We start from the raw sequence: 21,939 nt of genomic DNA on the forward strand, positions 1-21,939 counted from the left end.
GGCCATTTTGATGTTAAAAATTGGATGGGTTTAATTTGGTGAATGGTGACAAAAGTTCACTTTGGTTCTCAAAACATGGTCATTTAAAGGAAGTTTACAATTTGGGCTATGAAATTGTTACAGGCAATTAGCACAAAAGAAGCAGTTTACTGAAAGTTTAACATTCAAGCCATTTATAGAAAGGGCTGCTGGGCAGCTCAGTCTGGACGAATTCGCTAAGCTGCAGGAGGAAGAAGATGAGTTGGAAGAATTGAGACAATGTGGTCTGTCAGAAGAGGAAATACACCTTTATTTGCACCATGAAGGGAAGCATTTCACTGGGATGGTAAGTTCACATTAATGTTTGTTTTCATCATGAGATAGAATAGTAGGTGTAGTGCTTAATTGTTGCATTGGACTCATGATTTAAATCCTACCTGGTTAAGATCCTCAAGTACTTTTGCTTGACTGGGCCATGCTGATGCTGGGATAGCACATTGAAAATGCCATCATGTCATCATGGTAGAAAGACCATAGTTTTGATAACTTCAATTTTCTCATAATCTTGTGATCTTGAAAATGGCTAGACTGATTAATAATATATTTCTTTCTCATTATACATCTCAAACAACAGAGCTATCCTCGGGGGCGGAGCTACGTCACAAGACGTTCCACGTTGCTAAGACGCGCACCACTGTACCATGCATTTCTATGGGCTCTGTGCGTGCTGCTGTGGAACGCCAGTCGAGCCGGTGAAAATTCGAGAAAACAATACAAACTCAACTTTGAAGTAATCCCGAACAATCAAATTTATATATGTTACACACATAGGGCTAATCTTGTTGCACTGTTCAGAGGAGTCTCAACAATCACCCCAAAGTACCGTTTTCTGCGAGTTTTGGGCCTTTGTTTTCACCGCCGCGGGTTGCCAGGCGGTGAAAATGCCCGGATGTCCGCCCCCGAGGATATCAGCTGACAAGCTATTTGTTTTTAAAACCCATATTTAAAAATCATTTTCAACAAAAAGTAGGCTGATGTACACCATGAAGGTTTTTAAATTTTTTGAATTCAAGTATATTCATGAAGACAAATTTCAAAACAGACATTTTGCCTTCTTGGGTTTATACACTCATAGTGAAAGTTAAAATTGTTCCTTGATTCACTTAATTTGCAAAAATATGTCCCTCACATAATTTTACAGTTTTTTTTGTTTGATTTGTGAGTCAGATTTGATTACTCACAATCACTTTATTGGAATCAGTGGTACAGATGGTCTGAACTGCATGTTTACATTTAACTTCACACACACATCATAAATCATGTCAAACATATGTACACGTACCTACAATTATTGAACAATCCAATTCTAGATGGCTGAATGGTGGCTGTTAAATATTGGAAATATCAAAATCAACCATTTCTGCCATCCCAGTACTGGATGTCAGTTGTGTGTGAAGAGTTTGTCAAACTTTGTATAAACATTGAATGTAATAAGACCATATTTGATGCACATCATTTTGTTTTTCAGATTTGATTCAAAAAGGCCAACTGGTGGCCATTTTGTTTTAACAATCAAATGCAGCTCTAGAGCCATATATCGGACCTGCCTTGTCTGATCATGTTCAAATTTATGCATCATACATAATGTCACATATATGCAAATGGATTTATCTGACAATTCAAGATAGCTGAATGGCAACCATTTATAATGTTCAAATTCGAATCACGGTCATGTATGGATACAAACATTGAACTACTATATCACAATGCACATTTGTTTGTTTTTATGCAGATTTAGTTTAAACTTGGATATGTACATTCAGCTTTATGGGACTTTAATGTATATAATTTTGTTTGTCAGATCGGACAAAAAATGGACATCTGGTGGTCATTTTGTTGATGAAATCTCTGACTGTGTGTGTTCAGACTTTATGTATTTCTCAGGGATTAGGTATTTCAATTACTTGTGTTTTACTGATTCTTATTCAAAATGGCTGATTGGTGGCCACTATGTTTCAATGAATACTGTTCCTGAGCCATATATATATATATATATATATATATATATATATATATCTAACATGCCTAGACAGATAACAGTATACATCATGCCACACATAATAACCTGCATTCATTTCAAGTTCCGATTCAAAATGGCTGACTTGTTTTGAGTTTTCTTTACAACTGATAGGGGCTTCACTGACTTATTTTATAATCTAATCAAATGACCCCTAAACAGGCTTTTACCAATATAATAAGATTACCCTGAGTAAGAATATTTTCTAATTTTATGTTTCATTTATCACTTTTTCATTCTCCACCCAAGTGGTTAATAATTCCTTTATGAACTCGTTTCATGCATGCGTGGGCACATTCCATTATACTGTATTTGTTCTATTAGAAGCCTTTCCCTATGAAAGGTGCGTGTGAGACAAAATCTTATTATATATATTTTTTCTTTGAAGTTCATCAATAATACACTTACATGTCAGTGTTTTTATATGTCATATGTACATACAGTGTAATATATAGAAGAGAACCACACATAAGACCCCTTAGCATGTCATACTCCAGTCATCATAGTATGGCCATTTGTGCTAGGGGGTATTGTAATAGTGAAAAAGTTATGGGTGTCTTTCTTGATGTAATTGAGCTTATTATAGCTCCTTTCCTGAATTATATTATGATGTAGAATTTTCACTTATACAAGGTAATGGTGTCTCTATGAAGTGGCAGCCACATTTTATGTTATTTATGTGAGGCACCATCCTAATATTCAAGTTAATGCAGTCTCTTTGAGTGGCAGGTAGATTTTGCATTATGCAACAAATTGGCTATTAATAGTGCAAAATCTCATGTGATGAAATCCGGGTTAAAAATCATAGCAGGGTTAATCATTAAGTGCATTATATATTGTATAACGTTGCATTCAAAAGTAATTATTACATGCTAACTTAGCTATTCTTTAAAAAAGGTGCAATTAATGTTGTCTTGACACTTTGTGGCTGCTCATCCATTAGAATAGGTCATATAATGTAATATTACTATTGTGCACTATTGGTTTATTACCGGACCTTTTTGTGAGTGTAAAACTCAATTAGTATTTTACGTTTCTCGTACAATGTAAATATACCCATCATCTATCAGTACACTAACTGGATTTGAAAGCTATGCTTTCAGTGATATTCAATATCTATCAGGATCCCTGAAGGTTTACCAGTGTTTTCATATATTTCACTTTGTAGGCTAATCACGCTCACTGTATATGCTATGTTACTATTATATGCACTCACATAAATGCCATGGGTGTGTCTTTGGTCAAAATTATGATATATTTTTAGTCCCCCAAAACAGGGACTTATGTGTTGACCTCCGTGTGTCTGTGCATGCGTGCGTGCGTCTGTGCGTGCGTCCGGACCTGTATCTTAGAAATGCCTGGACCAATCACAATCAAACTTCACACAAACATCATACATGATATTATACATATGGACGTCAATTTGTTTCACGATCTGATTCAAGATGGCCAAATGGTGGCCATTTTTGTGCTAAAAATCATCAAAATCAAGCATTTTTTGACCGTGTATGGATGGATTATTTTCAAAATTGGTATATATGTTAGACATTCTAGGACCTTGATGCACATTATTTTGATTCACAATCTGATTCAAGATGGCCGAATGGCAGCCATTTTTGTCCTAAAAAATCATAAAAATCAATCATTTCTCGGCTGTTTACAGATGGATTTTTTTCAAATTGGTATATAAATTAGACATTATAGGACCTTGATGCAAATAATTTTGTTTTTCAGATAAGATTCAACATGGCCGACTGGCGGCCATTTTGTATTAATAAATGTGGTTCTTGTGCCATATGTCTGACTTGCTTTCACTGATTATGTTCAAATTTTAAATATTCATTATACATCATGTCATAGATAGACAGATATATTGGTTTGACGATCCTATTCAAAATGGCCAAATGGTGGCCTTTTTTGTGCTAAACAATCATCATATATCAAGCATTGCTGGTACTTGTGGATGGGTTTTGTTCAAACTTGGTACATATATTAGACATTACAGGTTCCTGATGCACATCATTTATTTTTCAGATCGGATTCAAAATGGCTGTCTGGCGGCCATTTTGTTTTAATGAATGGGTTTCTAGACCCATATCTCCGACTTGTTTTGACTGATAATATTTTCAAATTTTAAATATTCATTATACATCATGTCATAGATAAACAGATATATTGGTTTGACTATCCTATTCAAAATGGCCGAATGGTGGTAATTTTTGTGCTAAAAAATCATCAAATATCAAGCATTTATGGGTGGATTTCGTTCAAACTTGGTACATACATTGGACATTACGGGTTCCTGATGCTCGTCATTTTATTTTTCAGATTGGATTCAAAATGGCTGACTGGCTGCCATTTTGTTGTAATGATTGGGCTTCTGGAGCCATATCTCTTAAATGCTTTGACTGATTATATTTAAATTGTATATATTCGTTATACATCACGTTATATATATACATGTATTCAAAATGGCTGATTTTAAATGCTGTTCCAGAGCAATTTCTCTCAATATGGGCAAGTACTTGTTTGACGATCAGATACAAATGTCAATCATTTTAATGTTAAAAAAATCATATTCCTGACATGGTTATATTCAAGCTATATTACTATAAACAAAACTATATATCTTAAATTTGATTACTAACGGGGACTGTGCCATGCATGGCTTGTTTAAGTTGTTTTAATATATCGTTCTTGTGGATGAAAAAGAATTTTAAAATTATATAGTGATATCTGGAGATTTGAATAGTTTATATCAAATATCTGTTTGAATCCCAGAAGGTTTACCATTTTGTTTATATATATATCACTTCATAGGCCAATAACCCTTACCATATTTGCTATGTTAGTAAGGTATACACTTACATAAATGAGATAGGTGTGTCTTTGTTCAAAATAAGACTTATTTTAATGATCCAGTACACATTGAATGCATTGTTTGTGTGCATTTCTAGGTGGTGATATATTATGTTACTTGTAGTTCTACTTAAAAAAGTTGATTTTAAAATTATTTAGCTATAACAGAATTGTTGAATTTCTGTTGAGATTTTGATTAATGCTTTCCATATATTATTTATTTTATTCCAATATCATACAATTATACCAATCACACAATAGTGTGACTCTTGTGCGTGAAACACACAGTGGGAGACTTTGGGGTTAACTGCTAGTCAGATTTCAATGATAAAAATAAAGGATAAACATCTGTGCATAATAATTACCTAATTTGCATAATGACTATTCAATTTACGGTTTTTCCACTTTTATCTCAAATACTAATCATCACATTTCAATGAAACTTGGTAAATAAACATTTTAGAGACAATGCACAGACCTGATTAGATTTGGTTTAAAATCTGTGCATAGTAATTACCTTATATGCATAATTAGTCAATTTTCCGCTTTTACATTTATATCTCAACTACTAATTACTGGTATCCCATTTCAATGCACGAAACTTCTCAGTTTTGAGGTTAAAATTTGTTCATACTAATTGCCTAATTTGCATAATAAATTATAATATTTTGGGTTTGCCATCAGATTTTGAAGTTCTAAACACATTTCAATGAAAGTTGGTACATAATTTTGAATTGATATACATAATATAATTGCTTAATTTGCGTGATAATTATCCAATTTTCTACCTATATCTCATAAAGCAATTATTGTATTTCAATAAGATTTGGTATCTAAGTGTCTATAGGAACAATGCTAAAAACCTGATTAGTTTCGGATTGAAATTCGAGCATGAACTGCCTAATTTGGATGATATACATAATCATTACATTTTCATAAATTTAAATGTTCATAGATGCCCAGGGGTAATCCAAAGACGTGATTAGTTTAATGTTGAAAAAAATGCATATTGATTATATAATTTGAACATGTTGTAGAGGTGCTCTGAAATAAATTAGACTGTAAACCACAGATGTACAATAACATTTTGGTTTGTACTATTTTATATTATGTGGATCAGAGCAGTAGCAGACAAATATTAGTTGCCAAGCTTTTTGTTTGAAAGGCAAATCTTATATTTTAAATTAGTTTTTAATCTGCCTCCAATACACATGAGAGTTCCTTCATAGCTTTCTTTGTTTGTTTGTTGTTCCCCAAAACACCCAAAAATGTCATAAACTTTTTCTCAGGCATGCCTCGTTCAATTACATTCAAACTTGGTATAAGCTCTACCTGTCACTCAAAGAAACTCAAATATAAGGATGGCATCTCACAATCTATACTTTAAGTAACATAAAATGTGGCTGTCACTGCATAGAGACACCATTATCTTGTATAAGTAATAATTCTGCATCATAATATAACATGAGTTAATAGCAATGCAAGTGAGTTTGTGATTTAATTCAAACTGGTTGACCTGGCAGCCATATAGTTTTATTTTCGCATGTCCTTAACCATTTCTCAGACATGCTTGAACTAATTTTGGCATGACCAACACACATGATGCTTTGTTTTGTTATTTGATTCAAAATGTCCAACTGGTTTATGTGTGGATTCATACAATTATGCCATTGCAAGTAATATTTTCAACATGCTGAATATACTCACCTCTCCTAACATTTTTTTTTGTTTGTTTGAAATATATATTTCAAAATAAACTTATTTGCAAGGTCAAATTACAAGGTCAGTTGATTGTTATACTTTCTAAAACACTCACCCAATAATTTTAACATATATTCATGTAAATTATCAGTATATACATTCAAAGTTACATATACACTTATTATTATGTGCATAATACTACACAGATTATTGTGATCACGTTGAAAAATTATGAAATCAATTGGTTATGTCGCATGTCTAAAAAAATCATACCACTGAAGCTAGTTTGAACTTGACAGAAACAAGGTCATCATCGAATCACCATATCAAACGTAATTTTTATGTTATACTCACTAAAGGCTATATGAATATACTTTAAGAGAGTCTTCTAAATTCAACTTCGGGGCTCTGGAGGAACAAAATGTCTCATGAATTGTACAAAACTCGAAGCCATTATGATGCTTACAGAAGTCTGTGAGAGGTTTTTCTGTGGATAATATAAAGTGGGAATGTAATTTAAGACAAATCAAATTAGCAAATTTGGGTAAACTGGTTCAAAATAGTTTAAATTAGTCGGAAAATTTGACAAATGGGAATGACTGAGAGGGCTTCTTTATGTACAGACATGTACAAAATCATTAATTTTGTTCTTGCATCCCTCAATTGAACAATTTGACATTTATGCCCATTATAAGATATGGTAGATTGCAGTTAAGTAGAGCTATTATCAATAATTGTACTATCAGTGGTTTTATGTTCCTGCTTTCATAATACTGCTACTGCATTATTCTATTCTTACTCATATTTCTTATACAGTCAATCTTTATTTTAATGGTACAACTCCAACTGTCCATGAATGAATTATTACTCATTTCATTCAAGGCTAAGGGTAGCTCACCAAATCAGTGGTTGATTTATTATTCTTAATTTTGGACCAATTTGGACAGCCTTACTGTAAACATCATTAGATTTATGTTAAAGGCGGTGTTCGTCGTGCAGCGTCATGTTCGATATGGGACTCGTAGCGACGTACACAATGCATGTAAAAATACATTGTTTTTTTACATGAAATTTGAACACACGCTACACAATGACCAACTCCCTTTAACAATCTGGTGCTAAAGAAATGTCTGATAAAGGCAAAATTGAAAATAAACCTATCCTACCTGGTTTTGCATGTTCATGTTATCCGAATCACATATTTTTAGCTCCGCTGTCGACTTTGTCGAGCGGAGCTTATCATATGAGTGATTGTTCGTCGTCGTCGTCGTCCGTGTCAATGTTTTACTTTTTCGACTTCTTCTTGAAAACTACAAGCCTGAATGCTTTGATACCGGTACTTGGTGTATATGTACCTTGGGTAGACCTCTCTTAGGTTTGTTCATTTCATGTTGATATCTTCAATTCTCTAATTTTGGTGAATATTTTTGTCATTTTTGGTAAAAAGTGATATTTTCGACTTCTTGTTAAAAACTGCAAGTGCAATTGCTTTGATATTACATATATAGGTACTACATGTGGACCTCTCTCAGATTTGTTCATTTTGTAATGATATCTTTAATTCTCTAATTTTGGTGAATATTTTTGTAATTTTTGGTAAAAAGTGATATTTTTGACTTCTTGTTAAAAACCAATAGTTCAATTGCTTTGATATTACATATTTAGATACTACATGTAGACCTTTCTCAGATGTGTTCATTTCGTGATGATATCTTCGATTCTATAATGTTGGTGAATATTTTTGTCATTTTTGGTAAAAAGTGATATTTTCGACTTCTTGTAAAAAACCTGAATAGTCTGATTGCTTTGATATTACATATATAGGTACTACATGTGGACCTCTCTCAGATTTGTTCATTTTGTGATGATATCTTCAATTCTCTAATTTTGGTGAATATTTTGGTCATTTTTGGTAGAAAGTGATATTTTCGACTTCTTGTTAAAAACTAAGTCCGATTGCTTTGATACTATACATATTGTTCATTTTCTAATGATGTCTTCAGTTCTTTAATTGAAATGTGCATTGCTAACAGCGGAGCTATCTCAGCCGATAGGCTGCTTGTTTTCTTCATAGAAATGCATTGTCACAAAAACTTTTTTTCATTTAAGGTAATTCACTACCATAAAACAGAAAAAAATTGATCACAATAAAACTGTTGATTCACATGCATGCAAGTCATTCGTATTTAAAGTTTGTACGGAGAAAGATGGATGTGTTTTCAAGAAAATAATAATGCAAAATAATCAGCTATTTTGGGACATTTTCCATAGTAAGTCATGTAAACACATTAATCTATGGATAACATATATACTAATTTAGAATTGTCCAATTTTTCACTAAAGTCATAAATAGCCCCCATAACACTATATATATATACATATTGAAATTTTGACAGTGCGAAATAGCGTCCACTGTCAGTCAGGGTCATGTATTTGACATGTGACCTGGCAGTTTTTGCCACATTGTTGGTTTTAACTATGCTATATTTCACTAAAATGTATCATCAGTGTTTTCTCATTGATGTTCGTGCGTGTTGCTGGGTAAATATGTTTTCATATTATCGGCCAGTTATGAAATCCGAGCAAAAACGAACAAATTACATTTTGTTCAATGTCAGACCATTCATATAGGTCTACATGTATGTAAGTGAACAAAAATCGTGCCCAAGCACTATCACCACTCCGTTAATTGTATATTACATCCGCTTGGTAGCACTTGTAGAAAATTTATTATGCAATATGTTACGCAATATACAGTATGTAGCAGGAAAGAGAAATTAACTTTAATTCTTATCATTTCCTGATAAATCCATCCCAGTTAATGGTTAAAAAGGTTTTTCAGAATCTGTATATAGAATTGCATGCTTTTAAATCTAAACTTGATGCATTTACGTATTGCATAATGTTACAGTGTTACAGTCTCTACCGGTAATTGAGTCAATGTAATTTGTAAAATGCAGTAGATACGTCAAATTTAAACAGTATTGCATGCCACACTTTTCAACTAGGTTTCACTGTTGTCAGGGTATTATAACTTCATCTTAGTACTTAAAATAGCTCTAACAGTATAGTCCTAACGTAACTTATCATTTAGCCAGTGTCAGCTTAACCTACTTTCAAAATCACCATCTGAATTGAGCAGAGTAATCTACCTATGTGTCATATTTAGTAAAGTACGTCAAAACTAATAGCTGACCCAGCTGAGATCCAGGTTTTAACATATGACAGTCTGCACCTATCTAGCCAGCCAGTGTGATAATCATTATAAGTGCACACAGGTAATACAAGACCAGTATATTTTTCCAATTCAATAACATTTATAATTAATAATTTAAATTAATATTTTTACCTATAGAAGAAGCTATCAAACTTAAGACACTGTAAAGTCGTGTTGTTTTGGGGCTCATTCTGTGTATATGTAATACCTCTTATGTTGATCAATACCTGTAGCCAATGAGAAATTACGTTCATTTGGCTCAAAACTAACTGAGAAATTGTAGAAAAAGTACCAAAAAATGCACAAAATGTTGCACAAAGATTTTGCTGGGAAACAATATGATTGTCAAAGGGTTAAGTTGGTAAAGATTAGTCAATGTTTTGTATTAAGCTGCACCTATGGGGAAAATATATTCTAAAGCAGGCAAATCTTTATGTATACTGTCAAATGTGGAAGTCATCATGATGCATTCTTGTGCAGGCTCTAAAGTGGATTCACACACAATCAAAGAAAGCTTAGAAAGAACTCCCATGTGCTGAGAGTATTGGAGACACATTAAATATAATTCGAAATTACTTAGCTGAAAACTAATTATGCAAATCAGAAAATTAATATGACCAGATTTGAGTGTAAAACTAATGAGGTCTGCGCAATGTAACAGAAAATCTATGTCTCCAAGTTTAATTGAAATGTGATTAGAACCAAAAAATTATGAATTATTATGCTTATTAGGGAATTAATATGAACAGATTTTTACCCCAAACTAATTAGGTTTGTACATTGTCCTAGAGCATCTTTATACTAAGTTTCATTGAAATGGAATAATTAGTACCGTGAAAACTCCAAAATTTCGACCCCTCTAAAAATTCGAACGCCTATTTATTTGCCGGGTTTCGGTGTTTTATTTACCTCCAAATTTTCGATTCCACTAAAAATTGCCGACTCATTCTTATTCGAAAATTGCGACCAGTTTTAGTTTTCCCACAAACGAAAAAAAAAACGATGTGAGCGTTCAAACGGGACCTTCCTCGAAGGCATGAATCCGGGTTTCTGATTGACTGAGAGATTTTTATTTTATTGGTAACGAAAATATATTCTAAATAAACGAAGTTTGAAATAAAAACGAACACAAAAATCTCGGCATGCTGCGTTTCTGAATTGTTGATTATTACTGTACTCAGTAGTGATTATAATAATGTACACAAAATAAATTTGTTGAATGGTTATGAAATACAAATAAAAGTCAACTTAGTTTCATCGTAAGCGAATGATTCCGGTCCCTGGGTCTCGTATAAACGTTTGATGCTGTAGGATATCCGCCATGTTCTCTTAGGTCAAATAGGTCAAATCGCTAATTAACCAATCAAAAAGCTGGATGATGCCAACGTGTTCAAATTACCATAGCTTATTTAAATATGTTAATGTTATTGAACGCAATGCGGAAGAGATTGGTGTTGTAGTACGATGTTTTGGCTTGGATTTTGATGCGAAAACGGCATGATTTTTTTTAAATAAAAAAATTAGTTGTTTTTAAAAAATAAACTGGTCATCTGAAGAATAATTTAACATTGTTCACAGTGATAACAGCTCATTCTCGAAAGGAAGCTTACCCGCTCACGCTAGGCTAGTCACGATAAAAATCATACACGTGTACTCTTGAATAGACAAACGTCAATGACTACGGTAAAACTTAGACTCTATTTTAGCCGGCAGGATTGATTGAAATGTCCGAAAAATGACGCCAAAATACACCTTAAAAGTCCCATTTTATTTTCTTAAATCCCATTTTATTTTTTAATCCAAGGGCGAATTTACGGCAGAATTTGGTCCCTCAAATAAGGGACACGTGAGCTTTGATTCTAACCGGATACATTGCACTGGGTCGGGGAGATCGTTTGCTAAACTTCCATGTATCTTTTGTCCAATGGGTACCTGTACTTCGAACATTGGCAAGTTTTTCTAGGTAGTGCGAGACAGCTTTATCTTTTGACCTATTAGTTTTGTGCTGACCTCTTCTCCGCGTCTTGATGTTTTGTTTTGCATGTCATAATACTCACTGATTGATGACTTTGTTTAGATTTTGAGTTACAACTCGGCCACGACCTTTGCTTTTACCGTGAAACATGAGGAAGTTTACGTCAATTGACGGACATTGCATTTTTTAAAAACTAATGAAGCACACTATCATCCCCATTTTTTCATTTGCTGATTTCTATTCTGAAAAATTCGACCGTCCGAAAATGTACCTTAATTTTGACTCTAAAAACACGTCACATATCTAACACCAATTATTTAAAACCGGTCGAAATTTTGGAGTTTTTACGGTACTTTAGATATCAGTGTGAAAGCTTAAAATTGGTTAATTATGCAAATTAGGTAATTAATATGTACAGATTTTAACCCGCAATTATTCAGGTCTGTCTATTGTCCTACAGCATCCATGTACATTCATTGATATGTGATGTATAGTACCTGAGATATCAGTGTGAAAGTTGGTTAATTATGCAAATTAGGTGATTAATATGCACAAATATTTACCGGAAACTAATTGGGTCTGCATAATTCTAGATTCATGGAAATGTGATGATTAGTACTTTAGATATCAGTAGAAAAGCTGAAAATTAATTATGCAAATTAGGTAATTAATATGCACAATTATTTACCCTAAAACTAATCAGGTCTCTGCATAGTCCTAAAGGATCTATGTACCAAGTTTCATTGAAATGCGATGATTAGTACTTGAGATACCCGTGGAAAAGCTGAAAATTAACTAATTATGCAAATTAGGTGATTAATATGCACAAATATTTATCGAAAACAATCAATCTCTGCATAGTCCTTGAGTATGTAAGTACCAAGTTTCATTGAAATGTAATGCTAACTACTTATATCAAATGCTGAAAATTAATTAATTATGCAAATTAGGTAATTAATATGTACTGATATTACCATAAAAACTATCAGGTCTGTGCAGTGTCGTATGACATCTATGTACCAAGTTTCATTGAAATGTGATGATTAGTACTTGAGATATCAGTGGAAAAACCGAAAATTGACTAATCATTATGCAAATTAGGTAATTAGTGTCCACGGATTATTACCAAAAACTAATCAAAACCTAGCATTAGTTCAGAGCATCTATGTACCAAGTTTCATCAAAATCCAATGAGTGGTTGTTTAGATATCAGTGGAACAGTCATGGAACCACTAAAAAATAGCTAATTATCATGCAAATTAGGTAATTAATATGCACGGATTTTTACCAAAAATTAATCAAATCTGCGCATATGTTCAGAGCATCTATGTACCAAGTTTCATCAAAATCCAATGAGTGGTTCTTTAGATATCAGTGGAACAGTCATAGAACAGCTAAAAATTAGCTAATTATCATGCAAATTAGGTAATTAACGAGCATGGATTTTTACCAAAACCTAATCAAATCTGCGCATTGGCCCAGAGCATCTATGCACCAAGTTTCATCAAAAACCGATGTATGGTTCTTGAGATAGCAGTGGAACAGTCGGACACACATACACACACACACACATACACACATACACACATACACACATACACACATACACACACACATACAGACACACTAACTGCAAAGACTCCCATTTTGTGCTTCGCACATGGGAGTCAAAAAACCTGGCTTGGTAAATTTAATACCAAGCAACTAATAAACTCAAGCTGTGCGGTTTCTAATATTACGGATTTGTAATCATTTAATATATCCAAAATAAATTGAGAGTTATTTTCGTCGTCCATCTGAGAATCCTTGCTACTAATATAATACAGAGCTGCATGTTGTCATTTCCAAGGTATACGCTTGCGATGTGAAACACACTGATTATTCAATAGCTGTCAATGCAACTAGATAATATACCCAATACACTTAATGAAGTATAAGCCGGCTGTTCATGTATAAACAACTAATTATTTCGTCTTAATCTGAAAAATGTTGTTAGAATTAAACACAATAAATGAATAAAGACACAATATTTGAGTATAATCGACATACATGACTCTTTGCTATTTTACTTTTAATACAGAAATTTCACTTAAGATATATATTGACAGACTTTCCGTCTGGCATGTATCAGAGTAATATCCGGATTGATCCTTCCATAGAATAAATGACATTCAGGCTTTTGATTGTCTGCTGAGAAATGGTCCTATCCAGAATAAGCAATTTACTTTAAATTTTTGTAATCTAGCAAGTAGCTAAGTTACGTGAGAGTGTCAAGATAAAGGTCATCCATGGTCAGAGCTGTCGTATTGCTGTGTTGTTAATTATAATAGCTGGATGTACTTATAGTCCAAGTATAGTCTTGCACTCGATGACAGATTACCTGTTATTGTAATATTGTTAACACTCCATTACTCATAAAATGGTTTATTTAATATAAACCTAGTTTATATATATTCATGTAGCCGTGAAATGCAAGAGCATCTTGATGATCCAGAATTGGTATATTGAAATGTCCCACCATTTAATAGAATTGAGGAATTATAAATAAGTATTAAGGAAGCAATGGGTAAAACAAGCAATAGTTTAATTGTGATTAAACCAGTAGCATGTAACTATGGCAATCTATATGCTTTCACAATACTGAGATATAGAAAATATAGAAGAATATAATCGTGTAGTTTTCATAGCAATATTTGTTACCATTGTTTATTCCATGTTTTTTCTTTTTTCTCTATTACTTCTCAAGATTATTATCTCAGAATTTGCATGCGCTTTTTACTTCTGAAGATAATCCCGCAAAATCTTCAGACACTTGAACATGTCAGTGATCTTTTAACAATAACTCAAAATCAGAGGCAGCCACTTGCATATAATTTAAGTATTCTGCATTTAGGAACTAAATCTTGGTTGTGCATATATTTAATTTAAACTTGGTACATTGCACATCATGTGACCTGGTTTTACAATTATCATCAAAATGGCCAATTAGCAGCCATCAAATTGTAAAGAACGTTGTTCCTAAGCTGTGAAATGCAGTAAAGATATGCTTTTTTAATTTGTGTGGAACTAAATGTTTGCATTCATCTCTTGTTAATATATATCAAGTGATATGCACTCTTATTTTATCTTATGTTGCAAGCAGATGATGATTGTTATTTCCTAACTTGATACAGTTCATGTAATACTAATTGAGAAATCTGCCTATTAATATTACAAATACCTGCTGCTTCTTTTTGTTCATTTAGCTCAAAAGTCATATTACGACCTAAATGTCATTAACACCAACCCTCTAACTGCTCTTACTTTTTGCTTGTGAAGTTCATTCTTGGCCACAACATTTCCCGTGATAAAACATTTAATACCTAATAGCTAACAAGTGTTACTCTGTTACCTTGTAATTCAAGTATATGACCATTTTTCAATAACCTCTTTTTATTAGCTCCACTGTTGACTTTGTCGAGCAGAGCTTATCATACGAGTGATTGTCAGTCGTCGTCTGTCGTCCGTGTCAATGTTTTACTTTTTCGACTTCTTCTTAAAAACTACTAGCCTAAATGCTTTGATATTGGTGTATATGTACCTTGGGTAGACCTCTCTTAGGTTTGTTCATTTCATGTTGATATCTTCAATTCTCTAATTTTGGCGAATATTTTTGTCATTTTTGGTAAAAAGTGATATTTTCGACTTCTTGCTAAAAACCGCAAGTCCAATTGCCTCGATATTACATATATAGGTACTACATGTGGACCTCTTTCAGATTTGTTCATTTTGTAATGATATCTTTAATTCTCTAATTTTGGTGAACATTGTCATTTTTGGTAAAAATTATATTTTCGACTTCTTGTTAAAAAACGCAAGTCCAATTGCTTTGATATTATACATATATGTACTACATGTGGACCTCTCTCAGATTTGTTCAATTTGTAATGATATCTTTAATTCTCTAAATTTAGTGAGTATGTTTGTCATTTTTGGTAAAAAGTGATATTTTCGACTTCTTGTTAAAAACCGCAAGTCCAATTGCTTTGATATTACATATATAGGTACTACATGTGGACCTCTTTCAGATTTGTTAATTTCGTGGTGATAATCTCAATTATCTAATTCTGATGTTTATTTTTGTTATTGTTGGTGAAAAGTGATATTTTTGGCATTTTCTTGTTGATACCATACGTATTGTTCATTTTCTAATGATATCTTCTGTTCTTTAATTGAAATGTACATTGCTAACAGCGGAGCTATCTCAGCCGACAGGCTGCTTGTGATAGATATTTGCTTTAAATTTACCTATAAAGATATGTAAACAAAATGGTAGATCCCTGCAGCATCAAACCCTGATTTACACTGAAATAAAGCACTTAAAACTTGCATCTTCATACAGTTAGATAATCACCAGTATATGTAAACATAAATAAATCAGTCCAGTTTGTGTCCATCCCCAATTCTTAGATGTTACTTATTAAGCTAGCCACTCAATGCGCAAGGCAGTAATAGTTATGCTATGTTTAATTTATTTGATGATAGCATTTACTGGGCAAATTAGTAAATATACCACATTAATTCTAGTTAGACACGTCCATCATCGGAAAAGCAACAGCTTATGATGATCTGATGAGACATACTGTTTGACTTTCTATGATTGCATGAGTAAAATGTGAAATTGTTGCCATTGCTGATATGATTTACATTAACCACCTACTGTTAATGTTTACAGAAATACAATGATAACTCACATTTGTTCATCATTATGAGTTAGGGTTCACGCAGTCCAATGTTACAGACAGCTTACTCTGCCTGAAAACCATTTAATTGAAAACGTCGGCAACGATAGTTTGGATCGACGTGCCTGGTTTTATTAAAAGAGAAGAAGACCTTGTTATGGCCTGCAGACATTATGCATAAAGACTATATTTGCTAATCATATGCAAACAAAGTACATGTAGGGTATTGCTTGAAACATCTCCCGGTTATTTTGGACTTTAACCATCATCACCCACTATAAACCATATTTATGACTCATAGCAGATTTTCATGTATTTACTACTTTCTAGATTTCATGTTGTCGTATTTCGTCCAGCTTCATCAGTGTATGAAAAATGACGCATCTATTTTTTTATGATCATCTTATCAACTTTGACAATGGCTACAATGAAAAAATAAGTATGTGTGGTACAAAACCCGAGTTGGCATAATAGATTTGACAATAAAACACATATTCAAGATGACCAATCAAACCCCTGCTTGCTAGCCATGTTCTGTTTATTTGGCCATAGATTTACCAAGAAACTATCATAGCAGTGTCTATTTCTGTTCTAACTTTGTTTGCGCTCATGTTTTCAAGGCATGTCCAATCACATTATCCATTTTACCAAGGTCAAATACGAGACATCTAGGTAAAATCGTTTATAATAATATAACAATCAGATAATTTTATCATTCTATTTTGAGAGATTCACAGTTTGATTGGTGCCATGAAAGGGCAAATGTGAATCTTTTTTTTCTGTGAAACACACTTCTGAAGATTCTTATTACTTTCAATGCAAGTCCTGACAAATTAATTAAACCACAGCATTATGATTGTATATTATAAATTCAATGATGATGACTTTGTACATTGATTTGATACAAATTCTATTGTTGCTGTTCTTTTCTATTTGGATAATGACACTGGCATTATCTGTATGGCATCAAAATTTGATTCCAATATATATAATCTGCAGCGACATCTGCATCACTTTTAAAGCCGATTTGTGTTCAGACAAAAAGATGTACCATTGATTTTCAGGACACTAGATCTAAAATACATGTAAGCAGATCACGATTTTCATTAAAAAGTGTGTGAACAGCAAACTTCAAAAGCTGCGAATAGAATGCTATCATGTTTAATACTGCTAAAGGCCAAAAAAAGATATTATTAATGTGCAAGAGGAGTATTTCAGTGAGCTCCAATCTACATGATGAATTGTCATCCAGCTTTACGTTTGCCTGATGTGTTTGATGTAAGAAACAACCCCCCTGCTGGATGTACCATGAATATATATATATACGAGCCATAGGCGAGTGCATATATTGAAAGAATTGTGGCATACCTAACTTCAGCAGTTATCTCATATCAACATAATTTCCCTTTTTACTAAAAAGAGTGCAAACAGCAAACTTTAAAAGCTGTGAATAGAATGCTATTTAATACTGCTAAAGGCCAAATATGGTACAATGTATTATTAATGTGCAAGTGGAGATGAGCTCTGAGATGCTTGATGAATTGTTTGAATTATGAATGGTTTTCTTTGATGTACAGTGTTCACAATATTTTAAAACTGTTATTAGTTTGCTTTTAAAGAAAATGTTTCCAGTTGCTTCATACATTTTTTAGCTTATTTTTTCGGTATAAACTGTTGAGTGGGTACAAAGGAAATATGATGCAAATATTTTCAATAAGGGCCAGTCAACAATTTTAATGTTAGTCTGGTGTTTAGTTTAAACACTAACCCTTCGCTGGGGGTGAGTAGAGCATAGCATATACACAAGAGCCACAGGCATGTGCATATACATATATGGGATGAATTGCACTTTTCAAGACTGTAAAAAGTTGCTGCAAACATCAGACAGGTGGAGAACAATGGAAAATCAGTCAATAGTCTGCTTAACGAGGAAGTCGACAGCATCACATACGAAGGTTGTTACAAATAGTAAATTAAACAAGCAGATCGACTGACGGCTGATATAGCTTTGCTGTTACAAGCAATCTGTACCACAGCATAAGAAAGAGGTGAATATCTACAGTTTTTCAGAAGCCATCCTACCCAGAGTACTTACGTTAATAACATTTTTTACTAAACTGATACTCACACTGAGGTGTTCTTCACTGCATAATGGGAAACAGTGGCAAGGCGCATTTGCAGAGTTCGATACTTATGTTTCATGTATATATATTATTGTGTATGTGGCTGTAATTTCGATTACCAAAAATGACAAAGATATTCTTAAAAATTATACGATCTTGAAATGAATAAATATGAGAGGTCCACCTTAGGTAGCTATATATTTAATATCAATTATGATTGTGGATTAAGAAGCCGAAAATATCACGTTTTACTAAAAATTACAAAAAAATGTTTATTTAGAGATGCATATATATTCAATATCAAAACAGTCAATTTTTTTACCAACACTGACAAAAATATTTGAATAATGTGAGTGTTTGTCTCACTCTTATATCTGCATTGAATGGATTTTTATGATTGGCAGCTAGAAAGAAGTCACAATGCCTACTCGCTCGTTGTTGTTAATGTTAAAAATCTGAAAAGCTTTGAAATTTTGATCAATCACCACTTAAGAATTTCAGACGTCACTCTTCATCATTCAATACTGATTCTGACTGCTTTGATTCTATCAGATGTCGACACCACATTTGTTGAAATCTGCAATGAAATGAAGAAGTTTCTTAGTTAGTGCAGAGCCTTTCATAATAATCTCTCCAGTCTATACCTTATCCAGTACAATTGAAAGCACCTATACCAATTTCTGTACCAACTTCCATGGATTTGTTTGCAGCTATTCGTGTTCTGGAGGAGATTATTATGTAAATGATGAGATCTTACAACATTACACCGATTGCTACAGTCTCTCATCTGCTATCCAGTTATATGATGAGGCAATTAAGAGTGCTCTGGAATTCTGTGTTGCATTGCTTCTGAAATTCTAAGTTGTATCACTTCTGGAATCAACTGTTGAAGCTACATCTTCAGAACTACTACTTACAGTGCTGATTAGTTATGAAATGCTCGGCCACCCGGCGTTCCTGGATGTTGGATGTTGCCATAGAATCATGTTAACTTTTGTGTCGAGGAATCTGTGTATGATGCAGTAAGTCTCACAACATTTCAACACCTGGGTGATGCCTGTAGAATTATGACCCCGGATCTAGATCATTTCAATATGGTTCACTACCCTTTGTTGACCAGCTTATGTTGACATTGCTCTTGCTCGCTCTGCTCTAAGATGGACTTGTGATCTCCAAAACTGTTTGATCGCAAGATGTTAGATTTCTTTTGTTGACTATCGGAAACACTTTAGGGAATCAGGCCTCTGCTAGTGAATGCTTATTAACCCATGGAAAGTTTACAAAAAGGAAAGTTTATGGGAATCAAAATTAAGGTATAAGCTGTTCTCATCATGTGCTGGTCCTGAGCCAAATGGTCATATTTTGTGAATTTGGTACATAATCGTTACCTGGCAGTAACAGTGATTGTTGTTGTACTATGTGATCACGTTGGACTTTCACCAGGGCTTTGGTGATATGTTAGCCTCGTGACTGAGACTTTGCTATGTGTGTCTACGTTTTCACCAGTAAATCACTATTATTTTAAGGCATTTTTGTTAAATGTTTATTCATCTTCTTGTTATGCAAGTTATTTTTTTGTTTTAATTAAATGTTGCAATGTACATATGATGTACACTTTGGTTTTTACATTATTGGTTGTTCAGTTCATTGGCTTCTGGTTCGGACTAATATCTATCTATATAGTGGTAGTAATTAATCCTTGACAACATAAACACAGCTTCACGTTATTTATCAGTCACTGTCAATTACAAATACCACCCACCTGCCCCCCTAGGCACCATTGGCAGTCTAGAAATTGGGTAGAACTGAATAATATAGTGATTTAGCTCATCGTACCCAGCATTACTTAGCAAACTTCCATAAAAAGTCTGTATTGAGACTAACAGTTGCATTTATTAAGCTTGTACATGTATGCATGAGGCAGTGATCAAATGTGCCATAAATCAGCTCCAAGCAGCCTATAATTTGCAAATGGTCTATTGATCAAAGGCTTATGAGGATTTTATTAGGTTCATGTTACAGGACCATATTCCTGTAATCATTAGGGATAGACATTGCTAACTCTTTTGGCACAGGAAGTCTCTGCAATTCAGCTTGCCTGAAGTAGCTGATGCAGGCATATCAGTCATTGTGTCCACATTGTAAAGATGTCTACATCTAGGAATTGTGCATGTAATATTTATTCAAACAAAACCAATAGCTGTTATTAATATGAATAAGTTTACTATAGGTTTTTTGGTTCAGTAAACACAATTATTACAAAACTAGCTTTCTTGTCCACTGTAATTTACTTCTTTACATTCACTGCGATTCAATCTATTGGTAAATAATATTATTCTGTGCTAACATCATTTTGACCCAATATATAAATGTGTATATGGCATGAGTCTGATTGTTATCTATTCTGCATAATTTTATAAAAAACACATGAATATATGTTATCATGTAATTGCACCATGAACATAATTGTGTTGTGTAGAATAAGTGGTGTCTGTAGGTGTGTGTGGATTTTTCAGCAACGATCAGGCTGAATTAACTTAGGCGGGGCATCACATAAAGTGGATTGCTATGGAACATTTCACAAATAGATTCAAATATATAGATTTGTACTCATTATATGAAGTTAAATATGCTAAATATAAAACTGCATATTGTCACATGTAGCTGCAATTACTGTTGAACATATGTGTATTGCTTTGTTTCATAATTTGATTAAATTTTCAATTTTTTTATGAATATTTTTAACAGCATGATGTTTAAAAGAAATAATTGAATTATTACATTATTGATGTATCGACACCACCCTTATAATATTCATTGGTACATGAAAGTATATGTTTCAGTTAGGCAGGAAAACTCATTTCTGAAACAACATTGACAAACAGTTGTAGAGTTGCATAGGGACATGCCCACCTAACACTCATCATCAATGTCTGGTAGTATAAACATGCTACAAATGAGTTAATGAGCAAGCAAAATAAATTTAAACAAGTTATTTTTTCTTAACTTGTTATCTTCATTCGCTTCTGAAATGGTCTCAACTATTTTGGCTTGAGGGGGAGGAATGGTCATGCGATCTTATTAATATGCTTGAACCAAATTCCAAGTAAGCTGATATATACATGCATTTTTAGCTCTGTTGTCTTTAAGTTTGATAGAGTGAAGCTGTTCAAGTATGTGATTGTTTATCATCCAGCTACAGTAATGATGTACACCTATCATTATCACTGATGCCATGGAGAGTAGGAAGTATACAGATAATATTTTATATTTTTCCAATGTACTTC

General features: G+C 33.2%; 1 protein-coding gene across 1 annotated transcript in view; it reads left to right on the top strand.

The window, feature by feature from the left end:
- LOC102805119 (RNA-binding protein 41-like) overlaps positions 1 to 21,939 on the top strand; it is an 82,267-nt gene that overhangs the window by 18,449 nt on the left and 41,879 nt on the right. Inside the window, exon 4 of the mRNA XM_006815405.3 lies at positions 124 to 325. Coding sequence (XP_006815468.1) covers positions 124 to 325 — 202 coding nt within the window. The remainder of the gene's footprint in view (positions 1 to 123; positions 326 to 21,939) is intronic.

The sequence above is a fragment of the Saccoglossus kowalevskii genome, chromosome 10 (assembly GCF_978046115.1).
Source record: "Saccoglossus kowalevskii chromosome 10, keSacKowa6.1, whole genome shotgun sequence".
Taxonomy (NCBI): domain Eukaryota; kingdom Metazoa; phylum Hemichordata; class Enteropneusta; family Harrimaniidae; genus Saccoglossus; species Saccoglossus kowalevskii.